We start from the raw sequence: 19,012 nt of genomic DNA, 5'->3' as shown, positions 1-19,012 counted from the left end.
GCATACACTGGATGCTGAGGGAAAACAAAAGGCAAGTCTCTGGCTTGCTATAGACCCAGAGAACCTTAAATGAGACAGAAAGACACAAGAGAGAGCAAAAGACTATACACTCTTGAAAAAAACAACCAATAATAAACCCCTTCAATTGGGAAATCACAAGGACAAGTCCAGAGAAAAAGCACCCCCTAAAAGATTTTAGAGGTACCAAGATTCTCTAGCTACGCTGAATGATGTGATCCTCCCCTCTATGAAGCCAGTCCATGAAGAATGGGAGAGAAAGTGTTTTCCAAATGCAAAATCCACAACAACAAGACACATAAAAAACAGAATCATGACCCAGTCAAATGAACAAAATAAAGTTCTAGAAAATGACCTTAAACAAATAAGAGTTCTACAAATTAAAATGACAAAAAAATTCAGTATAATTGCCATTAGGAAACAAAGTACAACCGAACATAAATAAAAAACTAGATGAAATCATGGTGCATGAACAAAATGAGAACATCAACAAAAAAGAAAAAAAGAACCAAACAAAAATTCTAGAGCTGAAGAATATAATAACTGAATTGAAAAATTCAAAAGAGGGGATCAATGGCAGATTTGATCAAGCAGAAGAAAAAAAAAAAAAAAAATCAATGAACTTGATGGGTGAGTCTTTGAAATTCTTGAGTCAGAATGAAAAAAAGCAAAAAAAAAAAAAAAAAAAGAAGAAAAGTGAAGAAAGTCAAAGGGACTTACAGGATGGAATATCATCAAGCTGACCAACACATGCACTGGGGAATACCAGCTAGAGAAGAGAGAATGAAGCAAGCTAAATGAAAAACTAATAGCCAAATGCCTCCCAAATCTGAGAAAGAAAACGGACATCGAATTTTAAGAGGCTCAAAGGACTCCAATTAGGATGAAGAGTCGGACACGACTGAGCGACTTCACTTTCACTTTTCACTTTCATGCACTGGAGAAGGAAATGGCAACCCACTCCAGTGTTCTTGCCTGGAGAATCCCAGGGACGGGGGAGCCTGATGGGTTGCCATCTATGGGGTCACACAGAGTCGGACACAACTGAAGCGACTTAGCAGCAGCAGCAAAGAGGCACATAGTAAGATGCAAAATAAAAAATAAAGAATCCTGAAAGCAACCAAACAGAAACAACTGGTCACACACAAGGAAGCTATCATAAGACTATAAATAGACTTATCAGCAGAAATCTTTGCAGGCCAGAAAGGAGTAGGATGACATATTCACAGTGCTGGAAATAAGTAACTTCCAACTAAAAACACTATTATTTGGCAAAACTGACTTTAAATGCAAAGGAGATATAAAGACCTCGTAGCATAAAAAAAAAGTTGAGCTAGTTCATCCCCATTAAACCTGCCTTACAAGAAATGCAAAAGGACACACAATAAAACAGCATCTGAAAACATAAAGCCTTCTGGTAAAGGTAAATTTACAGACAAACATAGAATCCAGTAATACTGCAATGGTGATGAGGATATCACTTTATATTCAGGTAGAGCTAAAACAGAGCAATGTTAAAAAAAAAAACAAAAAAAAACTAAACTATAAGGACTTCTCTGGCAGTCCAGTGGTTAGGAAACCACCTGACAAGACAGAGGACACAGATTCAACCCTGGTTAGGAAACTAAGATTCCAGCTGTTGCCAAGCAACTAAGTTCTTGTGCCGCAACTACTAAGCCCACACATCACAACTAGAGAGTCCATGAACCACAACAAAAGATCCAACACGATGCAACAAACATTCTCAGTGCTGTAGCTAGCACTTGACACAGTCAAATAAATAAATAAGTATTTTTTTAAAACTCAGCTATATGTTAATGGATAGGAAACACAAAAAGGTGTGATTTATGTCATAACAAAAAGGAAAAACATATCAAGTTTTTGTATGCAACTGAAATAATTATTTGTTTAAAATACATCACTACTACTGGAAGATGTTATGTAATCACCGTGATGAACACAATGGTAAACACCAGCTTCCCCAGTGACTCAGTGGTAAAGAAGCTGCCTGTAATAGCAGCCACAGGAAACACAGGTTCAATCCCTGGGTTGGGAGATCCCCTGGAGAAGGGAATGGCTACCCACTCCAGTATTCTTGCCTGGAAAATTCCATGCACAGAGGAGCCTGGCAGGCTACAGTCCATGGGGTCACAAAGAGTCAGACAGAACCAAAATGACTTAGCACACAAACACCAAGAAAATACTTATAAAAGACGCACAAAGAAAGGAATCAAAGCATGTCACTATAAGAAAAAAAAACACAAAGGAAGACATCTCACAGGAAAAAAGGGGAAAAATAATTACACAATATACAAAACAATTAGCATGATGGCAATAATAAATCCTTTCTTTCCTATCAGTACTTTAAATATTAATGGATTAAACTCCTAATCAAAAGCTACAGAATAGCTAAATGGGTTAATAAATTAAAAAAAAAAAAAAAAAACAACCAACCATAGGGAAGAGAGTAAATTAGCCAAGACGCATGTTCAGGCTCTCTTGCCCCAAGTTTTGTAAACAGTGAGTGTGCAGCAGCTGAGATGACTGATCGCACTATGCATGTGTGTCATGAGGCACTGCTTGGTCACAGGCTACTTTGTGCTGTTGGCACTTGTAAGCTCCACCTAGAAAGCGGCAGCATTACTGCTGCGTCACGGCTGTGCCCGTTGGACCAGCCACAAGAGGAGAGTACAGCAGTTCTGCTGCTATGGCTACTGTGCCAGCCAGACAAGAATAAAGAATAAATGGGTCCGCAATTCCTATGGCTCCTTGAGTTTTCTTCCAGCTTCCCCACTTGTGCCTTGTCTACCATGGGTTCAATAAGCAGTGTGCACAGTGAGATACAGTGACAACTGGCATCAAGAACAGGATCAGCAAGACACCAACTAAATGCTGTGTACAAAAGAGTTACTTTACAGATACATATACAAAAGAGTTACTTTACAGATACAAGGACATACATACACAAGTTGAAAGTGAAATAAAGAAAAAACATACTATGCAAGTGATAACTGAAAGAAGGCAGATAATATATGAGAAAATAAAGACCTATAAGTTAAAAACTGTCATTAAGAAACAACGGACATAACATGTAATTTTTAAAAAATGATCAATTCACCAGAAAGATAAAACTAAAAATATATATGCAGAGCACTGAAATAAATTAAGGAAACATTGACTGATGGAAGGAAGAAACAGTAACAATTATAGGAGGACATTTTAGTACCTCACTTTCCATGTATATATTTATATATATCTACCTGACAAAATCATTTGGGAGACAAAGGACTTGAACACTATAATAGACCAAATGGACCTAACAATCAAATAAAAGACGCTGCACAAAACAAAAGCAGAACCTACAATTCCTCAATTGCACATGAGACGTTTTCCAGGAAAGAGCACATGCCACGCCACAAAACAATCTTAGCAAAATTTCAGAAAACGGTGATCATACTGTGTCCTTCCCAACTGCAACAGAATGAAATAAAAAATCACAATTACAAGGAAAACTTGAAACTAGCCACTATGGAAATTAAACAACATAGTCTGAACAACCAATGGGTCAAAGAAGAAATCAGAAAAAAAAAAAAAAAATTACAGAATACCTTGAAAGAAACAACTATGAAATACAGCATACCAAAATGTATGGGATGCAGCAGAAGCATGGGAACTTCAGAGTGGTAAACACCCACATTAAAAAAGAGAAAAGACTTCAAATCAACAACCTAATATTAGACCTCAAGTAACCAAAAAAACAAACTAATTCAAAGTTAGAAGGACAACAATGAAGATTACAAAGAAATGAAATAGAGCACAGACGAAGAGAAAAACTAACCAATGACAGTTGTTTGGGGGGAATTTCAAGAAAATCATCAAATCATTTGCTAAACCAATAAAAAACTCAAATTTTCAAAATCAGATGAAAGAAGATAAATTATGATGATGCCACAAAAATAGAAAACATCTTTACAGACCGCTAACAACAAGATACACCAATGAGCTGAATAATCTTAAAAGAAAATGAGTATATATTTCTACAAAAGTCCAGGACAAGACAGTTTCACTGGAGAATTCTACCAAAGATTTAAAGAAGAATTAACACCAATCCTTCTCAAACTCGTCCCCAAAAATGAAGAGAAGGATACCCTTCCAAATTTACCTATGAGGCCAGCATAATCCTGATGCCAAAATGAGAGACATATGAGACAAGAAAAATACACACCAATAACCCTGATGAAATATGGATGCTGCTGCTGCTAAGTCGCTTCAGTCGTGTCCGACTCTGTGCGACCCCATAGATGGCAGCACACCAGGCTCCCCCGTCCCTGGGATTCTCCAAGCAAGAACACTGGAGTGGGTTGCCATTTCCTTCTCCAACACTTGAAAGCGAAGTTGTTCAGTCGTGTCCGACTCTTCACGACCCATGGACTGCAGCCTATGAGGCTCCTCCGTCCATGGGATCTTCCAGGCAAGAGTACTGGAGTGGGGTGCCACTGCAAAAATCAATAAATTACTAGGAAGTAAAATCTGACACTTTCAAGTTATACACCACCACCAGGTGGGATTTATTCCTGGAATGTTAAGGATGTTTCATCATATGAACATCAGTCAACGTCATATACCAAACTGCCAAAATGAAGGACAAAAATAACATGATCATCTCAACTGATGCAGAAAAAGCATTTGTCAAACACCCTTTCATAACAAAAAGTCAAACTAGACACAAAAGGAATTACCTCAACATAATAAGGGCCATATAAAAAGTCCACAGTCAGTATCATGCCCAATGGTGAAAAACTGACAGCTTTCCCTCTAAGATCACCAACAAGGCAAGGATGCCTGCTCTCATCATTTGTTTTCAACACAGGATTCCTGGCAATCCTAGTCAGTGCATTCAGGTAAGTAAAACCAAAGAAAGCATCCAAATAGGAAAGGAAGAAACAAAATTCTCTCTGCCCATAGGAAACCATAAAGAACACACACACACACACACACACACACACACACAAACTGTTAGAACTAATAAATGAATTTGGTAAAGCTGCAGGATGCAAAAATCAGTTTTGTTTCTATGAACTAACAATGAACAACTTGAAAAGGAAATTAAGAGAATATTCCCCTCCATACCAGCATCAAAAATAAAATTCTTATGGACAGACTTACTGAAGGAGGCAAAAGACTAGTACACTGAAAATTACAATACACTGCTGAAAGAAACTAAAGACACAAACAAGTATCCTGTGTTCATCAACTGCAAAACTGAAGTGCTATTAAAAGGTCCATACTACCCAAAGAAATCTAAAGATTCAATTCAATCCCTATCAAAATCCCAATGATATTTTCTCAGAAATGGGAAAAAGCAATCCTAAAATTCATATGGAATCTCAAAGTATGCCAAGTAGCAAGAATAATCTTGAGAAAGAAAACAATGCCAGAGGCTTCCAATTCCTGATTTCAATACATCTTGACAAAGCTACAGTAACCACAACAGCATGGTACTGGTATAAAGACAAGACATACAAACCAATGGAACATAACAGAGAATCCAGAAATAAACCCTTAAAACATATCAGTCAAATGATCTTCAACAAAGGTACCAAAGGTACACAATGTGGAAAGGATAGTCTCTTCAAGTGCTGCTGGGAAAACTGAATATCCCCAAAGAATGAAGCTGGACCCTTAGTTTATACAATACAATATACAAGTTAACTCAAAATGGATCAACCTAAATATACAAGCTGAAACTACAAAACTCCTAGAAGAAAACATAAGGGAATGGTTAAAGGACATGAGATTTGGACAATGAATTCTTTGGTATGACACCAAAAGTACAGGCAACAAAGGCAAAAATAGCCAAATGGGGCTATATCAAACTTAAAACTACATATCAAATTTATGTAACCTTGCTAAGAAATGTAGGTCTTTTGGAATTTACTGACTATGGGCTTTTAGGACACTGTTTTCCTGACTTCCTTTCTCTCTGGCTGTTCTTCAGATACTTCCCTTCCTAATCTAGAAATGCTTATACTCCCCAGGGACAAGACATTAGACATTTTCTCTTTTGTATTTCTCTTTGGAGATTTTCATCTTTCAAGGCTTTAGCAATACCTGATTACTTCCAAATGTCTTCTTCAGTATATTTCAAACACTGCCTGAGAAAACAGAAATATTATTTCAGGTCTTATGGCTATTTTTTATGGGCTCTTTCTTCAGGGAACTGTTTAAAGGGTGGTGGGTAGAGGGAACCCAGAAGATTTTTAACATCACAGGGACTCAGGAGGTACAGCAATATAAAAAGAGGCAATTTAGCCAAGATGAATTGCAAAGGATGACTGGGGAACAGATGACAAAGAGGGTGGGAAGACTGTTTCAGATGAGAGAGAAATGAGTGAGTGAAGGCAGAAGAGTCTGAGAACAAGGTCTTAAGACCACTGGATGCAGTTCAGTAGCATAAAGTTCAAGGAAGGACTCAAAGACTAAGCAAAGGCAGGGAGAGGCCAGATTATGGGAGAATTTTTAAGACATGATAAGGAATTCAGATTTTAGCCAAGAGAGGAATAATCTAACAAAGGTCAGTAACTTTCTTCCCATAAAAATACATATATACTTCATCTGGCAAGAAGTTTCAGAATATTCACACACTTTTCATAAACCACTAGATAAGAACATCTGCAGCAGGAGTCATTAAAGGGTTTTAAGTAAGTCAATGACTAAGTCAAATCTGCCTTTATGATAATTCCATGTTGTAAACTGGGACCAAAATTGGCAAAACTGGAGGCAGGCAATCTAGTTGGGTAATGACTACTATTAGAGACCAGACAAAGAGTGAAGAAGTAGCAGGAAAGAAAAGGAAACTGATGGAAGAAACATTTAAAAGATGTATACGTAGAGGTAATGAATAGAAAAAGCTGAATACATAGGTTTTCTGGGATGGGCACCTGAGGAAAAGGTACTGTTACGAGCTGAAATAACAAAAACAATAAAAATTCATTAACATAGTGAGTGGTTTTTGCACACTATGGCCTTTAATCCTCACAAAGTATTCTAGGAGAAGGACTGTAAACTATTCCCACTAACAATTCTTAAAATCTTTTAAGGACATGTACAATATAATAAATAAAACGCAAATTCACACTGATCCTAAAAACTGCTTCGCTGGAGTACTTCAACAAAGTAACAGGGCTGTGCTCACTCTGCCTTCTGAGAAGACTCAGTCAGAGGCATTCATCCCTACTATGAACCAGAAGCATATCTCCTTCTATTTAAAGATTCAGCTTAGTATCATTTCAGGATCATGACTGCTGCTCCCACAGTAACCTGTACCTATTTTCAGTACACTTTATAATAAGTGCCTATTTAATTACATGGTAAGCTCACTGAGACACACGATTTGACCATTTATCTACAGTTACGTTCTCAGAACCTAGCAAATTTCAGAAACTCAGTGAGGATTCTTCATTTTCTCTCCTGATACTGTCTAGAAAGCAGTGTCAATTAACTATTTTTTTCTAGTACTTAACCACGAAGGGAGGCAGGTATCAGGATACCTCCCAGTTCCTTAGGCGTATCAGAGGCACACAAAGGTGCATGCAAAGGCTCAATCTGGACAGCAAGAACATGGTGTCAGAACCCAGGAGGGAATCCTGGAAACAGAAGAGCCACCTTTATTTTGTATCTTTTACTTCAGAATGTACTTCAAGACATTATTTAATCCAAAAATATTTTTATACACATTTAAGTATATTTAATTTGGAGTTGTATATAAATATTTTCTTCCACTCCACAGACAAAAGAGCATCTAAGCTACATCTCAACTTCTGATTTCTGGTTCCACAAGCTAGAAAGTAATTAGTCCAATCCAATAACAAATAAAAAGATGAAGAGACGAAAGGACTCCACAACTCTTCTTGGATTCCTAAATGACGGAGGAGCATAACGCCAAATGTCCCTAATACTGAGACAGGCAAATACAGGGAGTCATAGTTTACTGAAGCAGAGATCCACAAGCAGGAACCTGTGACAGGACAGAAAAACCTTAACTGTAACTGACAAACTCCTAGAGGCTCGGCCTTAAGAAAATCTGGACTTAAAAACTCCATAGAGGGAGGGGCCAGTCATAGGGGAGCCCCCAGAATTTTTATGAGAATTACCCCAAGGAGCTTGAGCAGGTTCTCAGAGCCAGTACTGAGGAAACTCCTCTCAAGCTTCTAGCAGGGGGGCAGAGAAAGGAACCATTTTGAGATATACCAGTGCCCTCTTGAGAGTCCCTGGGGCTGCAAGGAGATCCAACCAGTCCATTCTAAACAAGATCGGTCCTGGGTGTTCTTTGGAAGGAATGATGTTAAACCTGAAACTCCAGTATTTTGGCCACCTCATGTGAAGAGTTGACTCATTGGAAAAGACTCTGATGCTGGGAGGGATTGGGGGCAGGAGGAGAAGGGGACGACGGAGGATGAGATGGCTGGATGGCATCACCGACTCGATGGACGTGGGTTTGAGTTGGTGATGGACAAGGAGGCCTGGCATGCTGCAATTCATGGGGTAGCACAGAGTCGGACATGACTGAGCAACTGAACTGAACTGAACTGAAGTGCCCTCTCTTCTTACCAAGGCCTGTCCTCAGGCAAAAATACTTTACCCTGATGGGATATTATCAAATGCTTTCTTTCCGCTTACATCTTACTATCACATTACTGACAGCCTATTACAGCAATTCCGTTTACCTGGGAAATCATTTCCAGCTATCAAGAAAAAATTACAAGGCATACTAAAAGGCAAAAAACACTATGTGCAACCACAGAGCAAGCTTAAGAATTAGAAATGGCAGAGATGTTGGAATTATCATACCAGGAATTTAAACTAACTAAGAGCTAGTTAATATATAATTTACTAAGCTTTAATGAATAAAGCAGGGCGTCTCTGGTGGCTCAGACGGTAAAGAATCTGCCTGCAATGCAGAATACCCAGCTTCAATCCCTGAGTGTGGAAGATCCCCTGGAGAAGGGAACGGCAATCCACTCCAGTGTTCTTGCCTGGAGAATTACATGGACAGGAGCCTGGCAGGCTACAATTCATGGGAGTCGCAAAGAATTGGACCCAACTGATTGACTGACTAACACACAAGTTGGATTATCACAGTACTGCAGGCTTGGTAAATTCACCATATCAGTAAGACTAAAAAGGAAAAACCATATGATCTTTTCAATGAATAAGGTAGACAGCATGTAAATGTAAGCAGAGATGGATATCCTAAGAAATAACCAAAACAAACAAACCTAGAGATCAAAAACACTGTAACAGAATTTTTAAATGTCTTTTGAGGGCTTAATAGTAGACTGGAAACAACTAAGAAAAGAATCTCTGAACTTAGATATTATCATCAGAATCTTTGAAAATTGAAAAGCAAGGAGAACAAAGACTAACAACTGTGGGACACTATAAAAAGTGTAACACACACATAATGGGAATACTAGAAAAAGAAGAAAGGACCATCAGAAATATCTGAAACAATCACTGAGAAATGTCCTTAAATTACTATCAGATACCAAGCTATGGATCCAGGAAGCTCAAAAAACACCAACCAGGAGAAATTCCCGCTCTAAAACCCTACACTTAGTGATACCATTTTCAAACTACAGATAATCAAAGATAAAGAAAAAAAATCTGAAAGAAGCCAGAGGAGGAAAATTCCTTACCTACAAAATATCAAACATAGGAATTACATCTGACTTTTCCTCAGAAACCATGAAAGGAGAGTGAAATGAAATATATTAAGTACTAAGGGGGATGGGGGGAATGGAGAAAGAAAAAAATACCAACCTAGAATTCTATACCCTGTGAAATTCTTCTTCAAGAGTGAGGCAGAAATAAAGACTCTGACAAATAAAACTTGAGGGAATTTGTTGTCAGCACACCTGCCTTCCAAGAATGTTAGAAGAAATTCTCTAAAGAGAAGGAAAATGATACAGATTGGAACCTCAAATTTACATAAAGGATGAGTACTGATAAAGAAATAAGTGAAAAGTATACAGATTGGGACCTCAAATTTACATAAAGAAGGACAAGCACTGATAAATAAGTGAAAAGTAAAAGAAAACCTTTTATTTTTCTTAATCTTAACTAATCTAAGACATACAAGTTGTTTAATATCAACTATGTACTTGGTTTATGATACTTATGTGTACATATGTGTGTGTGTATCTACTCATGTATGTGTATACGTTGTTGTTGTTTAGTCACGAAGTTGTATCTGACCCTTTTGCAACCCCATGGACTGAAGCATGCCAGGATCCTCTGTCCATGGGATTTCCCAGGCAAGAATACTGGAAGGGGTTGCCATTTCCTTCTCTAAGGCATCTTCCTGACTAAGGGATCGAACCTATGTCTTCTGCACTGAAAGGTAGATTCTTCACCACTGATTGTCAGAGTGGATCAAAAAACAAGACCCAATTATACATTATCTGTACTTTATATATAAAGACACATATAAATTAAATAGGAAAAATATATACCATGCTAACAATAATCAAAAGAAAGCAAGAGTAGCTATATTAATTTCAGCCAGAGCAGACTCCAAAGAAAAGCTATCAGGGTCACACCTCCTAGAATAAAGAATAATGGAAATGAAAACAAAAATAAATGGGACCTAATTTAAAGTTTGGGCACAGCAAAGGAAACCACAAACAAGATGAAAAGACAACCTTCAGAACAGCAGAAAATAACTGCAAATGAAATAACTGACAAAGGATTAATCTCCAAAATATACAAGCAGTTCATGTAGCTCAATAGCAGAAAAACAAATAACCCAAATCAAAAAATGCACAGATCTAAACAGACACTTTTCCAAAGAAGGTGAACAGATGGCCAATAAACACATGAAAAAATGTTCAACATCACTCATTATTTAGAGTAATGCAAATCAAAACTACAAGGAGGTTATCACCTCACAGCGGTTGGAATGGCCATCTTCAAACAATCAACGCTGGAGAGGCTGTGGAGAAAAGGGAACACTCTTGCACAATTAGTAGGAATGTAAATTGATACAGCTACTATGAAGAATAGGATTTCTTAATAAACTAGGAATAAAACTACCATATGATTCAGCAACCCCACTACTGCACATATACCCTGAGAAAACCATAATTAAAAAAGATACATGTACACCAATGTTCATTCCAACAGCATTTATAATAGGTAGTACACGGAAGAAATCTAGATGTCCATCAACAGATGAATGGATAAAGACGTTGTGGTACATATACAACAGAATATTACTCAAATATAAAAAGGAACGAATTTCAGTCAGTTATAGTGAAGTGGATGAACCTAGAACCTGTTATACAGAGTAAAGTCATTAAGAGAAAGTCAAATATCTATTAAGTCATTAAGATACTATATATATATTAAAGCATATATATGAAATCTAGAAATGTTATTAATGAACCTATTTGCAGGGCAGGAATGGAGATGCAGATCTGTGGACACAGCATGGGGGAGAGGGCAGGACAAAGTGAAAGAGTAGCACTGAAACATACATGTTGCCATATGTAAAAGAGAGCTAGTGGGAAGCTGCTGTGTAACACAGCGAGCTCAACTCCACGCTGCTCTATGACAGCTCAGAGGGGTGGGATGGGGTGGGACTGGGGAGGTTCAAGAAGGAGGGGACTCACATATACTTAACCACTGATTCACCTTGTATGGCAGAAACCAATACAACAATGTAAACCAATTATCTTCCAATTAAAAATAAAACAAAGTAAGTTATCAGGGCTAAAAGGGGGCATTACACAAGGAGAAATGGGTCAGTTTTCCATGATAATATCGCAATCCTTAATGTGTATGCACTGAACAACAGAGCATCAAATAACTTCAGGCAAAAAATGATAGAACTACAAGGAAAACTAGAACAATCTACTACTATAGTCGGAGACTTCAATACCTGTCTATCAGGAATGGGCAGATGGAGCAGGCAGAAAATCATTAAGGGCACAGTTGGACTCAAGAGCACCATCAATCAACTGGATACAACTGACATCTCTTGACTATTTCATCCAACAACAGCAGATTACACATTCTTCTCAAACTCACATGGAACAGACCACATTCTGGGCCAAAAAACACACCATAACACATTTAAAGAACATTAGACTTCAATCCTGGTATTAAATGAGCCAGACAATAAATCAATATGAAACCAGTCAAATGATATTAAATCCCATGAAGATAAACACAGCATGGGAAAAGGAATAGGGAAGACAGAACACGATCATTCTTTGAAGAAAGTTGGTCAAGGAAGGTCTCTCTGATAAGATAAGGATCATTTGAGAGCTCTAAAGCAAAGGAGAAAGGAAGCCATGTGGTTATCAGAGGGAAGGATCACAGAAAACAGGCACACATCTTAAGCACACCAAATCATTAAGGGCAAGAGCATTAAGCAAGTGAGGATAAAAATGGGCAAAAGAAAATACAAACGTCACAAAAGTGAAAGGAAGCACATAGAGCCTTGTAGATCCTTGGACTTTACTCTGAGAGAGAGACCTCTGAAAAGTTTTGAGCATAAGTAACAGGGTTTAATAACTTCAATCTTTGATCCAATAATAATTAGCTATTTCAATTTACATTATGGTTGGTGTACTATGTGCTAAGTTGCTCAGTGGTGTCCAACTCTTTGTGACTCCATGGACTATAGCCTGCCAGGCTCCTCTGTCCATGGGGATTCTCCAGACAAGAATACTGGAGTGGGTTGTCATGCCCTCCTCCAGGGGATCCTCCCAACTCAGGTCTCCTGTATTACAGGCAGATTCTTTACTGTCTGAGCCACCAGGGAAGCCCAAGAATACTGGAGTGGGTAGCCAATCCCTTTTCCAGGGGAACTTCCTGACCCAGGAAATCAAACCAGGGTCTCCTGAATTGAAGGTGGATTCTTTACCAGCTGAGCTACCAGGGAAGCCCTATGAAGTTCTTACCTATAGATAATAGATAATAATGGCCTGAGGACTATGGCCTGAGGACTAAGACCTTGGTCATGCCAACATTTAGGAAAAAAAAAATAGCATTTGCAAATACTGAACCATAAATCACTTGATACACTTACCCTTGGTTCCCTTTACAGTCTTAATTATATACCTAAAAACATAGCCGAAGTGTTAGAGATAAGGTTGCGGAGTAACTACCAAATACAAGAAATCTGAAGTTATTAGAACTGCTTTGAAATCATTAAGAAAATTAAAGAGTCTAAATTAGTATGTGAAAAAGACTACTACATGGTATGTAGAATTTAAACAAAATCCAAGTATATTATATAATTGAATAAAAAGATCTGGGTTATTGTGTCAGTTCTATTTCGAGGCTAAACTATAAATTAGCATGCAGCTGTTAAAAACTATGTTTTTCTGTGTTCTAGGAAATGGGTGACACTAGGAATTTCTAAAACCATGCATATTCTTTAATTTTATATAATTATTTAAAATGTACTCGAGGTGTTCCCTAAAGGATATCAAATGCAAATATATCTCAAAGTGGTAAAAAGAATCACGCTTTAATAAATATAAGATGTTGCCATTAATAAAACACACTAGTTAATTCTTAGATAAAAACAAGAATCCTTCATCGCCTATTTTGTAAATCAAGACACATAAGCTTCAGGTAGAAGAAATCTTACTAAACTACTGCCTAGTTATGGTTTCTACAGTTATAGAAATTTGAGAAACTGTGGCAGACATGAAAACTTAGAACTATAGTCTCACCATTATGGCCAGAAGCTTAGAAATTTTGTTAGTTCTAATTTTCAGTTACTCCACCTTACAATGGGCAACAGCAATGATACCTTGCTAAACTCAACCAGAACTTAACACCAGAGTCTCATCTGGAACCTCATGATAAACATCCTACCGCACCTCACATTCTTGCCATACTATAAAACACAAGCCTCATCTTTCCTTTTCATTCTTTACTCTTGATGCATCCATCTAACCTCTTCCATCAAGATAGCCAGAAACACATTCATATCTTTAATTGCTTTATATAATGTTTTCTCAATCTTTTAGCTTTCACTGAAACCTAACTTGCCCCCAAATGCATTTCTTATAATTCTTTTAAGTGAGGTTTCCACAGACAACTCAAATCCCTAAATGTACTGTTATCCTTCTTATTCACTGTATTAAAAATAATGCCCATCCCCCATTTGAAAGGAAAAAAAAAAAAAAAAAAAGCACAACACAAACACAACTTATACTTAGAAACTTTCTGGTAAATTGCACCCATATACTAAAGCCTCTATTTTGCCCCAGTTATATCACTGGCATTGTGACTTCAATGCCTGTATGCATGATCTATCCCAACCCTCGAGCCCCCAAAATACTTGACTTTCTTAACTTGAGGGTCCCTCATCTCCTCTCAGTTTCAGCCAATCACTACCTTAGGCTCTGATCATCATCATCTATGCTTGTAAGAGTTTCACTTAAACTGAAACTATCTTTGACCCATCATGAGTTCTATAACCAACCCAACATCTTCATCTGGCACCACAACCTTTCCAACAGTGGCCATCACCGATGACATGTAAATTCAACTACTCCAATGTTAACACTCTACACACATGCCACTCCCATCTGTTCTAATAGCCAATGGTGAAATACCATGCATCTTTTTCTGGCTACTACAGAAAAGTCATCTAACTGCAAGTATGGATAAGTTAATCTTAGCTGGGTACTCTGTTAACATGAGACTCTCAATATCTGGTCCACTTCACCCATTTTCCCCAAGAACTTTCCAAGTTTTCAGTCTTTTCAAATCCCCTAACCAAACTCTGAGTTCTACAAAAACTACTTTAAAATGTTTCTTAAAAAGTTACATGGTCAAAAAACTATAAAGAGAAATACCCGTGCTCCCATTAGGATGGCTTATAGTGAAGGAAAAAAAAAAAAAAAAATTACAAATGTTGAGAATGTACGGAATTATAACCTTTGTGCATTATGTGGTCAAACTGTTAAAGTGGTACAGCCACTCTAGAAAACAGTATGAAGGTTCCTTGTGCAAAAAATTAAAAATAGGACTATCATATGATCATATGATCTGACTTCTGGGCATATACCCAAAGAAATAAAAGCAGGGTCTCGAAGAGATATTCTTACATTGCAGCATTATTCACAATAGCTAAAACAAAAGCAACCGGTGTCCATCAGCAGATAAATGGATAAACGAAATGTTACATATATATACAACAGATTATTCAGTTCCTAAAAGGGAAGAAAATTCTGACATACACTACAACATGGATGAACCTTGATATCATGCTATGTAAGTAAAATAAACCAATCACAAAAAGACAAATACTGTGGGCACTCCGAGTATATGAGGTATTGTTGTCCAAATCAAAGAAAGTAGAATGGTGATTGCCAGGGTCTGGGGAGAAGAGTGAATGGGGAGTGACTTTTTTTTAACTGACAACAGTTTCAGTTTTGCAAGATGAAAAGAGTTACAGAGATGATGGTGGCAATCATTGCACAACAATATAGATGTAACTAATTACCACTAAATTGGACATTTTGTAATGTGTATTTTACCACACAAAAAAATTTTAAGTTACATGGACACATATGTTTGAAAAATATATTTTATAATCCCTTCTTGGAGATGCACAATGTATATCATTCTAAAGGATTTTTCACAATTTTCAGGAAAGAAATCTGCTGTTTAAGTCTGTATGTCCCAAGCTTAATCAACAACGAAACCACTTCTTCCAGAAGCACACAGTGGTGTAGCTGACCTAATTTACTAAGAAAATTGACAGTTTAGGCACAGTGGCTTTGACTTCCTCATTCTTACCTACCAATACATTTAATATCACATATTCATCCTTGGAGAAAGAAATGGCAACCCACTCCAGTGTTCTTGCCTGGAGAATCCCAGGGACAGAGGAGCCTGGAGGGCTGCTGTCTATGGGGTCACGCAGAGTCAGACACAACTGAACTGACTCAGCAGCAGCCAGCAGCAGCACTCATCCTTACCTCCCTCTTCTAGATTCATAAGGGTCTTTGCTCTTATTCAAGAGAAATCCCTATACCTATATTTTTCATTCCAACCCTTACTACCTTAAAGCCCTGCTTAAATAATCACCATCTCTAGTTATTTTAAACTTCTTATATTTTCACAACTAATCACTGAAGTCTTACCTACTTCACTTTCTAAATACTTTTCTTTAAACCAGAAAACTTTATCTTGAATTCCTAATATACTACTGCCCTTATTTAGGCTTTCATTGACTAAATTTTGGTCATCCTACCATATGATTTCTCTTCAATCCTGTTTCCTTGCCAGCAAAGTTACTAAAAATATATATCTAACAAGGTTACCCTACTTAGCAAATTCTTTACTGACTCCCAAATACCTATGAGAGACAGGCCAAGGCCGTTCCCATAGCATGCAAGCACCTAGGCCTTTTTATGCAGTCTCATCTCCTTTAACTTTCCACCTTTCGGTTAGTCTATAATCTAAAAATCCTCAACTGCCTACTGCTTCTTACATTTACTATGCGGCTTTGTAAGTGCTCATGTTTCTGCCTAGCTTGTGCTCGCTAACTCCCAGTCTCACTTCAAGACTTAACTTAGCCTTCCCTGATCACCCCTGTTTTCTGCCACATGGATTAGGTTCCCTATTGCATCAAGGTACCTGAGTACACTGGTACTTCTTTATGTTCATGTTCCATCCTGGGATCCTTCTACCACCATAAATGAAATGATGTGCTTCCAGGTCTTTCACACTAACAGACTAAAACTTCTAGGGGAGCAAAAATATGTAAGAATCCAGGGGTATGCAGTTATCTGTCTAGAAGTAGAAATCTAGTAATATGTTACCAAGATTTAGAGGTATTTATTTGGTAGGGAAAATGAGACCTGTGTATTCCTATCTTCCAATTGGAAATTGTTTTCAAAAAATGTGATACCATTTAAAGCAATCTAGAGCAACTTAGACACCACAGCCTCAACCAAGTTACACTTACATTCGGCTAGCTTCAATGTCGTCAGATTGAGGTTCTCCTGATGATCTGTAAAATGCAATTGAGAAAAGTTAAGCAAAATATTCCATATTTCAAAAAAGGAGCAAACATTTTATTTTGGAAGACAAATTTGAAACCAAGATTTAATGGGTTAACAATTTTAAAAGTTCAACATGAGAAAAAAGTGATCCGATCAGATTGCCATACAACACATTTATCGTAAGGGCTAGACTAATAAAAACTCAGTTCGTTTTTTTAAGGAAAGGAAACTAAACACTATTTAGGTACCAACATACAAACCAACGTAACAAATCATATTTACAAAGTCAAGTATTTATAATAAAAACATACAACTATGAAACCGTCTACAGCCAAGTATCAGTTATTCACAATATCAAAGGTATGCACTGGTATTCATGGTCCCAAACTTTAGATAAAGTATCAGCAAACTACTGCCTGGGATGACAAACTAAGGCCTGGGTCAGCCGCCTATTTTTATAAGCTTGTTCTGGCACAGAGGCATGCTCATTCATTTACATACTGTCTATGGCTGCTTTTATGCCACAAGAGCAGAGCTGAGAAACTTACAGACACGTGGCCCACAAAGCCTAAAATATTTATTACCTGGCCCTTTAAAAAAAAAGTCTGCCAATCTCTGCTGTAGATAATACAAATTTAAACCTAAGAGCCTCATGAATTTTGAGACACTGAAGTCTGATTTACCATTCTGATCAAGATTACCTTATTTCAACGAAAGTAGCTTTCCCTGAAAATACACTGGCAGCCTGTGTACCTGTCAATTGTATTCCAGGGCATTAAAAATCTTGTTGTGGATAACAATGAATGACATCAGCTATAAACAGTTGCCAGTTTTTTTCTACTTTTTCAATATACTGCTGCTATTTTAAGCAGAAATATTCAAAATTCTAAGACAGTAAGAAATCTTTTATTTTCATTCTGGGGCATGAACCAATTCTGCCTACCCTACCCAACATGTTAAAAAAAATAAATTCCTATTACTCTATTCACTTTTATAACCAGCATCAGTCAACATATATTAAGGTGAATCAGCACAATACTGATTTCAACACTTTAAATTCACAGAATAGGTAAAATATTTTTTAGAGGTCAAAAGCTAAATTTTCAAACTGATATTACAAGGACTTGATTTGTAAATTTATCACTGACTTGAGACTTCAAATTTCAAACAACTTTTAACAAAAGAATCTTAAACTCAGAGCCACCAGAAAAGAAAAAATCTGTTTCCCATATTTCTCAGTTTTAAAAAACTCACTTCTTTATCACTTTCAAAATTATCCCTCATTGCAGTGGTCCAAGGGAAAGAATGCAAAAAAATGTAGGAGTCCAGCAGCTCAAATATTTATTTTAGATCTTCTTTGCAGTATATTCACATTTTCAATTATGCACAAAATGATATTAGAACTAAAACCTGGGGCATGCTGGAGGTGGCAGTGACTTGGCAGTGACACAAATGCAAAAATTTCACTCCACCCTCTCCCCCAGGGAGCAAACAAATCACCTTTGTGACACACCTGGTTTCCACCAGCCTTGTGGGTAAGTACCCCAAGATTGCTTCCAAACTTGTATCTCTCAGACAGAAGAGCTAAAAAGTGATGATAACCCCATGTACCAGCTGACTCATTTTTGAAAGTGCGACCGACCCTCCAGCATCAGATGTCATACTGTAAGGAGGCAGAGCAGGCTTGCAAAACAAAAAATAAACCTGCTGGCTCTAAGGGAAGAGAGGCAGATTAGAAGCTTTTAAACACGTAGGCGGCAAAATTTTCAAAATTAACAGGGAAAGAGAGAGGGGGAAAAACTGAGGACACATTGACAGGGAAATTAAACTACTACTGCAAAAAGGTAAGATGCAAGCAAGAGGGAACACAACTCCAAGTCTCAGAAGTACAATGTGTAATTATTGTAAAGTTTTGAGATTCTGAAATGGAATAGAGATTAAATACATCAAATGGT

At 37.4% G+C, this 19,012-nt stretch overlaps 1 protein-coding gene across 7 annotated transcripts in view; it reads right to left on the bottom strand.

Annotated features, from left to right (window-relative positions):
- Positions 1-19,012, bottom strand: part of UBE3A (ubiquitin protein ligase E3A) — a 95,954-nt gene that overhangs the window by 40,247 nt on the left and 36,695 nt on the right. For 4 of the 7 annotated variants that reach the window (XM_025271695.3, XM_044932905.2, XM_025271700.3 and 1 more), the window contains one exon: positions 17,021-17,065. The exons of 1 other annotated variant lie outside the window; for it this stretch is intronic. In XM_025271695.3, coding sequence (XP_025127480.1) covers positions 17,021-17,065 — 45 coding nt within the window. Of the gene's footprint in view, positions 1-17,020; positions 17,066-18,570; positions 18,658-19,012 lie in introns of those variants that run through there. 2 more of the 7 variants (XM_025271698.3, XM_025271699.3) reach the window with 2 other exon arrangements.

Source organism: Bubalus bubalis, chromosome 20, assembly GCF_019923935.1.
Source record: "Bubalus bubalis isolate 160015118507 breed Murrah chromosome 20, NDDB_SH_1, whole genome shotgun sequence".
Taxonomy (NCBI): Eukaryota; Metazoa; Chordata; class Mammalia; order Artiodactyla; family Bovidae; genus Bubalus; species Bubalus bubalis.
This window is presented reverse-complemented; position numbering and strand designations above follow the sequence as displayed.